Below are 9,292 nucleotides of genomic sequence, written 5' to 3' on the forward strand. Positions count from 1 at the left end.
CATAAGTTAAGTCTTCCTCAATCAGATAATGCAGACAGGCATATATCATATACCAAATATCCATATACAAAGCATTCAACATGCTTAATCAATAATCACAAGCATAGTCATAATCATGCACATTCCCAGGCGTTCATGCCCTATTTATATTCCAGTTCAATAATTTGGGTCAAGCCATAATCACATGTATCACATACTGGGTGTAGCTTTCTTACCTTTAGTCCAAGCACAAGTTATATATAAACGACCCTTGAGCACGATCCTCTCTCGAGCCCTAACGGTAACCTAGTCACAACCATAAATAATAATCTCATAAGATTCAATCCTTAAAAACAAACTTTGAGCCCACTCCCCAGCTCTCGGGACTACAATCCCACCCAACAGGATGATGGAACCATCCCCCGAGCCCCCAAAGTCCTCCCAAGCCCTAAAAGTAGGCTTTGCTGAAACTGGACTAGCTCTGGGGCACCAAGGACAACATTGGGGCGCCATCCAAGTCAGAGAGCCACCATTTGGCTTCCCCTGCCTAGCACTGGGGCGCCAAGGACAGTGTTGGGGCGCCATCCCTACAGCCCAGAATTCTCTGGTTTTCCCCTATGTTTTCCCCTGAGTTCAAGTCATCAAAACCTCATCTAAACACCATCCAAACTCACAATTTAACCTCAAAACCTCATCAATACACCACCCTCAACAAAACCCAAGCTTATCACACTCAAAACCTCCACCAAATACTCAAATTAAAGACCTTGAGCTTCAAAGCTCAAGAACACTCAAAACCAAAACAGAATTCACTTAAAACAAGAATTGAAGCTTACCTCAGCTGTGACTATGTCCTCCTATCTACAACTAATCATGCCCCAAACTCAAGCCTTCAATCCAAGCTTAAGTTTTCCATTAATTTCCTCAAAAAATCAAACCAAGAATAAAGAAAAAGAGAGAGAGAGAGAGAGAGGGAGAGAGAAATTTGAGGAAGAGTTTGTTCTGTTTTTGGGGTTTCCTCTTGCTGAAGGGAATAGTGACTAAGTCACTAATTTGGCACCAAAATGACCATATTGCCCCTTAGCCTAAGCCTTGCCCTCTTAAGCCCTCAAGGGTAAATTTGTCATTTGCCACATACCCCATTAATCATAATTAACGTCTCACAATTCCCGTTATTTCCAACATCCTCAAATATTACCAAATAATTTCCCCATTACCCGATCCCGGTAATGTACTAAATTACCAAATTACCCCTAGGCTCACCCCGAGCCCGATATTTGACCAAACCGTTACTTTGCTCGCTAGGATCGCCTCGTGTCGAATAATCCAAATACATCCACATAATAATGTAATCTCAATCCATATACACACAAATATGCTCTCAATGGGCCAAAATTACGAAAATTCCCTTCTAATAAGAAACGGGCCCACATGCATGCAAATACAGTCATATAATAATACAACTCACATAATCATGCATATTACCACATAATCACATAATTTCCATAATTGGCCATTCTGGCCCCCTAACAAAGGCCCTAAGCCTTATTAGGTAATTTGGGACATTACAGTTATGCTGTTTGTTTGATGGTGATCCAATCCCTGAACCACTTTGGTGTGGGAGATTTAAAAGTGGATTGGTCGATGGCTTCTGCTTCTAGCCATTCCCCAAAATTTGGGTATATGGAACCACTTGTATCTTTGACGGTGACTGGATTCTTGAAGCAAAATCTTCGTTCATGCAACATTTGAAGTAGAGGCGTGGAAGTTTCTCATATTTGAATTGTAGCCATAGGTTCTTGATACCATCTCTTTTCAGGAAGAAACCAGCAAAAAGTGGTTTATTTACCTCTACCACTGCTTTGAATGGGAGGGTGCCAAAATTGAAATGTGCTTGAGCATTCTCTAGTATCTCATAAACATGGGCAACTTTGGCAGCGATCTTCTCCAAGTTGTTTACAGTCCAGAAACCGAGTGGGACTTCCGACACCTGGACCCAAATGGGGGTTCTGTCGAAGTTTACCTATGAAAAGGCAAGCTAGCACGGCCAAGGCATGATGACCAACAAACATCCGCTAACATTCCATGTTCTTCTATTCTGAATTCCATTCGCATCCTCTATGGAAGTGAAAGTGAACTCTCGTATACCTTGGTTTAGTTCCTTCCATTTCTAGCATCTGATGTTGCTCCATGCTATCTTCAGTGATGCAACAATGATGCTTTTTGATATTCTTGCTTTTTAATAGATTTTCCCAAGCAAGGTTCTTCAAGTGTTGCCTCATTGTTGTAGTCATGAGGCTCTAGCACCATGGTCAAGTCCTCTGTGTTGATGTGCAACATGTCCTCCATTTGTGAGCTAAGATTGTCTTTTCAATCAAACTTAACCAGTCAGATTTTTGTTATGGCCCTTATTGTTGCATTTAAACTCAAATAAATAATTAAGTTCGTAAAAACATGCAAAAGCAAGTTGTAACATTTTAAATGATGTAGATAAGCCTTAACTACTCCTAAATGTGTAACGCATCCAACATAAAAAAAAAACATCCGATCAACTCTCAAGTGCTCTACAAATCTGTATGCATCATTTTCTGTGTTGATCAGATTGTGGCTTTATTTACCATCTGACCAGATTCAGTTCCATATCACTATATTTATTTGTCACATGCAATATCAATTTCCTAAATCATGCGGCTAAAATTCACAGATAACAATATATAAGTATGTATTTTTAGTTTGTACAACTATTAATAATCATTATTTAAACTCAAATACAAATGTAGTTAGATAATTAACACGTAACACTTTTTAATTATTGGACACAATGAGTAAGATGACAAATGGTATCCGTGGAAGAGATCTTAATGAAGGTGATAGTGATGAAGTGAATAAGAAAGTAATGAAATATTAGTATTATAATGCCTAATTTTGTGCGGGGTGTAAATGTGACCTAATTTATTGTTTTTATCTCAAAGGTGTGACCTAATTTATTGAAGAAACAAAAAGTTTAATAAAGAACGTTATTTGGGATATTTAGAGAAGTACAGTGTCATTTTGACAAAAATATCTGGATTGGACTGAAGTTGAGTGGGCCGGGCTGGGCCGGGCAGGGCAACCGACTCTTATGTACAAGGCCCATTAGTATTAAGCAGTAGCAAGTAACATCAAAAGCGCGGGCAAAAAACTGTCCCATAATTTCCTTTTCCTTTCTCTCTTTCCTTCCTTTCACTCTTCCTCGTCTCTCTCCAGCCGGGAAATACTATTTTCCGGCCAACCAAACGCACCAAAAAAAACCCATTTTAAATACAATAAATAAATTAAATTCTTTATATTTATAATATTATTTTGCATTGTTTCAAGTAAGTTATATATATTTTTTAGGATTAACAGAGAAATTGTAGAACTTACTTGCTGTGTTATCAAGTTTCTGAAACCCTAGGAGAGACCAAAACCCTAAACGATGAACCACTACGACCACAGACTCGCGGATCCGAGCTCCTACAGAGACCGGCGAAGGTACGTGCTACTTTCAACCTAGCTTTGAGTCAGATCTTCCTCTTATTTTCTATGGTAGTCGGTTCAAATTGCTTAGTCTTTTTTCTTAAAATATATGTATGCTTAAATTGTTTTTCTTAATTTTGTGTAGTGACCTTATCGGCCCGACTCAGGCGGCAACGGGACCTGGTATGGGAGGCCCGGGACCGAGTTATGGCCGCCTCGGAGGTCCAGTTTCGTACGGAGGCTCGGCTGGAAGAGGGGTTTCTGGATCAGTGCCCAATGCTGGAAATATCAATGGGTATCCGCCGTTTCAGCCCCCTGCTAGTCGGTTTGATATGGGTCGAGGTGGAGGCCGCGGTGGAGGAGGACGGGGAAGGGGTTTTGACTCGGGCAGTCGAGGTGGCGATAGATTTGGAGGAAGTAGGAGTTTTGATGACGCCGGGACAGGGGGTAAGAGTTATGGTGGTGGTCGTGGTGAGAGTTTTGGGTCTTCTGGTGGGCGTGGTGGTGGGAGAGGTTTCGATGGCCGTGGTGGTGGAAGAGGAGGCAGATTTAGTGCTCCCTCGAGAGGGGAATTGGATAACGTGGCCCTTCCTAGACAGGATTTTGGAAATTTAGTTCCTTTTGAGAAGAATTTCTACATTGAGAGTCCTTCAGTCAGGGCAATGTCAGAGCATGAAGTAATGCTCTACCGTTCAAGGCGGGAAATCACTGTTGAAGGGCACGATGTCCCGAAGCCAATTCGGATGTTTGAGGAAGCTAATATTCCTGGTAATTTCTCCCCGTAAACCAGTGAATATCATTGAGTGTTATATTCTTGCTGGTATCAACTTTTTTATGATTATAGTTTCCGCTTATATATTGATATATTCTTGTTATGTTAGATTATTGTCTTGAGGTAATTGCAAAGTTGGGCTTTGCGGAACCAACAGCAATTCAGGCCCAAGGATGGCCAATGGCTCTCAAGGGTAGGGATTTAATTGGCATTGCTGAGACTGGTTCCGGTAAAACTTTGGCGTATCTGCTACCAGCTTTGGTTCATGTCAGCGCTCAACCTCGATTAGGTAAAGAATTCATTACATGATCTGGACATGTAGACGGGTTTTGTATCTACCAAGTAATTTATTATATGTTGATTTCTTCTGTACATTTTTCAGCTTACGGTGAAGGTCCTATTGTATTAGTAATAGCACCTACTAGGGAATTGGCCGTTCAAATTCAAGAAGAAGTTGTGAAGTTTGGTTTGCGTGCCAGTGTTAGGAGTACTTGCATATATGGTGGTGCTCCAAAAGGACCTCAAATTCGAGATCTTAAAAGAGGTAACAATAACATATTGCATATTATGGAACTTGTGGAAGGTTATGTGTACTGATTCACTCTTAGTGGAACATAATGGCTCTTAACTTTTTTCAGGGGTTGAGATTGTCATTGCTACACCCGGTCGACTGATTGATATGTTGGAAGCTCAGCACACAAATTTGCGAAGAGTGACTTACCTTGTATTGGATGAGGCTGATCGGATGTTGGACATGGGATTTGAGCCTCAGATACGGAAAATTGTGGCGCAGGTATGGCTTTCTTCTATTCATTTTTATTGAAAGTTGCCTTTTACGGGTTTTATTTTAGGTCTTATCTACATTACCATAGTTCATATGTGTCAATATATCTTTTCCTCTCCTTAATCTATGAATTGAAAATAGAAATTTTATCTTAACTCTTATTTTACCTCTAAATACGTTATAAAGTATTCTAATGTTTATGTTCCTACAGTAGTGATATTGTAGATCCAGTTTTCCCATGAAGTGGCACTACATACATACTTTTTTGGTGATCAAACTAATTGAAATCAGAGTCGCAAATTATAGATTGGACTGCATGGCTCTAAAATATTTTTATTTATTAATTCATAATATGGCCATAGATCATTGTGCCACTTTCCGCTAGGACACGAACATCTTTTAAACTGCAGTTAACCTATTGTGTTTTTACCATAGATCCGGCCAGATAGACAGACATTGTACTGGAGTGCCACATGGCCAAGGGAGGTTGAAGTCCTAGCAAGGCAGTTTCTGCGCAATCCCTATAAGGTCTGTTGATTTTAACTTGGAGAGGACATGTACAAATTTTGATTCTTCTTTTATGCCTTGATTTCTTTTTTTATTTTCTAGGTAGTCATTGGATCAACAAACTTGAAAGCAAATCAATCTATTAACCAAATTGTTGAAGTTATGACTGATATGGAGAAATACAATAGGTTTGTTTTTAGCCTGGCAATACTTCATAAGGGAAAAAAAGGCTCTTGTTTTAGCCTTTGCAGTTTTAATGGCAACTTGCTCATTTGTGCAGGCTGATAAAACTTCTTAAAGAAGTGATGGATGGGAGTAAGATTTTGATATTTATTGAGACAAAGAAAGGATGTGACCAAGTAACAAGGCAATTGAGAATGGATGGGTGGCCTGCTCTATCCATCCACGGTGACAAAAACCAGACCGAAAGGGACTGGGTCCTTGCTGAATTTAAGAATGGCAGAAGCCCTATAATGACTGCCACTGATGTGGCTGCACGGGGTCTTGGTAGGATCAATGTGTTTTAGGAGTCTTTTGTTTCATTTAAGTCTTGATTTTTCCAAGATAAGCGAGTCGCCGGCTGCTGTCCAGTTTCCTGAGAATATAAATTGTGGTTGGGTGCAAAGGCAGGGTATTTATATACGGCAACTATGACTGCTTGTAGTTTACTTCGTCTGTTGGCACCTTGCTTTTAACCTGAGCAAGCAATCTATGAGTTTCATTGGAGGCAGTAAGACTTTCTCCTGTTCTTTAGGAACTTTATCGTAGTCCAGTGCTAGCATATCTAATCTTTCTTATGGTTCATTGACGTTGCCCTTGATGGAAAAGTTTGATTTATCTGCATTGGGCATTAGTATAAATGTTGAGGCCATATATTACCATAGTCATAGTTGCCACAAGGAAAGTCATTTGTTGTAAGATGGTTTATGTGGCTACCTTTGTGAGTTTGAACTAGTTCTATACCTGGAGGTGCTGAATGGTATTGATACCAATTATCTGGTGTTTAGATAAAATGAACTTTGCGGTGCCCATCCACTGTTTGGAGCTGGTTATTTCTGCAGCCCGGTTGACTCACACATGCTTATTGATTTTTTGGATATGGAAGTGGTGGTGGTGAAGCTGCTCCTTATCCCTGCAACGTTAAGGTGGGCACATTTGTACGATGAATGTGTTATCTTAAATTTGATCTACTGATCTTAGGGTGCAGGGATAAGGTTGTTTGCAGTTTTCTCCTTGTCTTGTGACTTACCACCTTTATTTTGTCATGCCTAACCCTTGTTTTTGTTGGTTGTAGATGTGAAGGACATAAAACTTGTGATCAATTATGATTTCCCGTCAAGCCTCGAGGACTATGTCCACAGGATCGGCCGAACTGGTCGCGCAGGAGCTAAGGGAACTGCCTTCACGTTTTTTACGCAGGCTAATGTGAAATATGCTCGGGAATTGATTAAGATCCTGCAGGAAGCAGGTCAGATAGTGAGTCCCGCACTGTCTGCAATGGCCCGATCATCTGGTTCTGGCCATGGAGGTGACTTGCTAAATTGGCTCTCTTTTGGAATGTAGTTTTGGGGTGTAGAATTGAAAGTCACAACTTGCTTATCTGTTGTCTTGTTTATGTTTTGCTAGGTTCAGGAGGAAACTTCCGCTCAAGAGGACGAGGTGGGTTTGGCAATCGAGCTTTGATATCTGGATCAAATAACATTCCTCTCGGAAATAGAAGACAATGGTAGTTTGTTTGTCTAGTTTTGCTGCTAACTTGGCCCCGTCCTCCATCTAAAAGAAACATGTTGTGTGATGGTGCAAGGGAACTGCCGCTCAATCACTTTTGCGGCCTATCTCTGAAGCCATCAAAGAGAACACAACTCTTTACTGACACAAGTTGTAGCTATGTAGCCATACATACTCGAATTAAATTTTACAGTTCAAAAGTTATGTTTGTTCATTTTTAGGTTTTGCAGTATGTGCCTCAAGTCATCATCCAGTATGAACAATTCTGAGAAAATTGACTTGTTAGAGAGGAAGGGATATATTTCAATACGATATGAATTTTTAGTTGACAATGGAAATGTCTGTCAAAATTATGGTTTGCATATGAACTGGATTTATTTAATTATTTGCAATACCTCTAGCATCAAATCTGTAATGAATACTATCGCTTTTATTTTAAAATTACAAAGAGGCAGTGTACTGATATCGGCAACTGGCCTTTATATTAACCAGCTTGTATCTTACATTGGCAAATTATTTGCCCAGTCACGCTAGGGTAAATACACCAAATCGGCAAAAGGGAAATCTCAGATTGATAATAAATGAAATAACTACACTAGGTCAAAATGAAATAACCACCAAGTTGGTTGGTTTCAATAAATCAAACCACAAAAGCTACAACATGGGATTTCAGATTTTTAAACTACATTCCGAATTCTCTAGACCAAATACATAGTCAATAAAAATGAACACTAATCTCAAAACCAAAATGATATAGCCACAAAGAAGCATTTCTTACAAACTAACCCTTGATAAACCTTATTCATACATGGCACCATCAACTAAAGCTTCACCTTCAATTAGTATGTTTACATGTAAAGCTACATTAGACTATTCTTCCTACCACTGAACTAAGAGTTAATCACTAAAAAGCTTCTAAAAGGATAACAATAAGAAAATTCATACCAGGAAGTAGGAAGAAAAAAACGCATAATAGTATTAAATCTATAACATTTCCCATTAAATATGTTATCAATAACCGGTCCAAATGTGACAAAAAAGATCAAATTTAAACTAACCCAATGTAAAAATATTAAAGCTCAAAAAAGCAAATTAAAAACATTCAAAGAAAAAGGGAAAGGCCGACTTATAGCTCTCAAAACGACAACCTAAGCCGTCAAAACGACAGCACCACCAGCCTCCTTGATCTTCTTCTCTGCAATCTTGGAAATGAGCTTGGCCTTAACGACGAAGGGCCGATCCTCTGGGAGGGTCCCTTTGCCCAAGACCTTGAAATAGCCGAATTGAGAGACATCGATCATAGGCACGTTGTCCTTGGTGGCCTTGTCCTTGATCTCTTGAGGGACCATAGACCAGAGCTTGTCGATGTTGACAATGGGGCAGTAGAACTTGTTTCTGAGCTTGTGGAAGTACCTCATTCCGACCTTGCCGAAGTACCCAGGATGGTACTTGTCGAACAGGATCCGGTGGTGGTGCATGCCTCCGGCGTTACCTCTTCCTCCGGGATGCTTCCTGTGCTTCCCCACTCGTCCATGCCCGGCACTGACGTGGCCTCTCTTCTTGCGGTTCTTCTTGAATCGGGTAGTCATCTTCTCCTCCTCGAGATTTCGAACCCTCCTGCAACCAAACCCTATGCGGCAAAGGACGGGGAAGCTAGGGTTTTTCACCTTTATAGGGAAATTGTTGGGAGTCGTTATGGTCTGGGCTTTGCTTTTGGGATGAATGGTTGGACCAAATTGTGGCCCATTTGTCTAGTGCTATATTGCAAAGGGAATTTTTAAAAATATGTCTTTTATACCATTAATTTGCAAAAATATAATAATTATACGGGGATTATACTTTTTTTATTTATATGTGGAAATTTATTAAAGATCAAATTAAAGTATGGGAAACATAATTAGTTGCTAATTAAAATATGAAAATGCCACATTTTTATTATAGTTATATTTTTTTTGATTTTGAAAGTTATTTTATTTTATTTTTTTCAATTTTTTTTTTATTTTTTCCTATATTTTTTAATTATT

At 39.6% G+C, this 9,292-nt stretch overlaps 2 protein-coding genes across 4 annotated transcripts; one reads left to right on the top strand and one right to left on the bottom strand.

The window, feature by feature from the left end:
- The first annotated feature begins 3,154 nt into the window (after positions 1 to 3,154).
- On the top strand, positions 3,155 to 7,632 carry LOC133830245 (DEAD-box ATP-dependent RNA helicase 30-like). Of its 3 annotated transcripts, XM_062260179.1 has the most exons (10): positions 3,158 to 3,492; positions 3,623 to 4,245; positions 4,359 to 4,538; positions 4,632 to 4,793; positions 4,888 to 5,042; positions 5,469 to 5,561; positions 5,643 to 5,728; positions 5,821 to 6,047; positions 6,835 to 7,068; positions 7,167 to 7,632. In XM_062260179.1, exons 1-10 carry the CDS (start codon positions 3,437 to 3,439, stop codon positions 7,268 to 7,270), a joined length of 1,920 nt encoding a protein of 639 aa, XP_062116163.1. In that variant the 5' UTR covers positions 3,158 to 3,436; the 3' UTR covers positions 7,271 to 7,632. The 3 variants fall into 3 exon arrangements, 1 of the variants encoding a protein (XP_062116163.1); XR_009891969.1 differs by lacking the exon at positions 7,167 to 7,632 and having other exon boundaries at positions 3,155 to 3,492; positions 5,821 to 6,754; positions 6,835 to 7,032; XR_009891968.1 differs by lacking the exon at positions 7,167 to 7,632 and having other exon boundaries at positions 3,155 to 3,492; positions 5,821 to 6,685; positions 6,835 to 7,032.
- A 609-nt stretch (positions 7,633 to 8,241) lies between these two features.
- Positions 8,242 to 8,916, bottom strand: LOC133830246 (large ribosomal subunit protein uL15x-like). The gene has a single exon (XM_062260180.1). It carries the CDS (start codon positions 8,855 to 8,857, stop codon positions 8,417 to 8,419), a length of 441 nt encoding a protein of 146 aa, XP_062116164.1. The 5' UTR covers positions 8,858 to 8,916; the 3' UTR covers positions 8,242 to 8,416.
- Positions 8,917 to 9,292: the final 376 nt, after the last annotated feature.

This window comes from Humulus lupulus, chromosome 4, assembly GCF_963169125.1.
Source record: "Humulus lupulus chromosome 4, drHumLupu1.1, whole genome shotgun sequence".
Classification (NCBI taxonomy): Eukaryota; Viridiplantae; Streptophyta; class Magnoliopsida; order Rosales; family Cannabaceae; genus Humulus; species Humulus lupulus.

Bases quoted from the DNA above. Each gene is read 5' to 3' on its own strand.
- LOC133830245 (XM_062260179.1), top strand. From the start codon at position 3,437: ATGAACCACTACGACCACAGACTCGCGGATCCGAGCTCCTACAGAGAC. The intron at 5,043-5,468 runs GTATGGCTTTCT...TTTTTACCATAG, and splicing joins TACGGAAAATTGTGGCGCAG to ATCCGGCCAGATAGACAGAC. The intron at 5,562-5,642 runs GTCTGTTGATTT...TTTATTTTCTAG, and splicing joins TTCTGCGCAATCCCTATAAG to GTAGTCATTGGATCAACAAA.
- LOC133830246 (XM_062260180.1), bottom strand. From the start codon at position 8,857: ATGACTACCCGATTCAAGAAGAACCGCAAGAAGAGAGGCCACGTCAGT.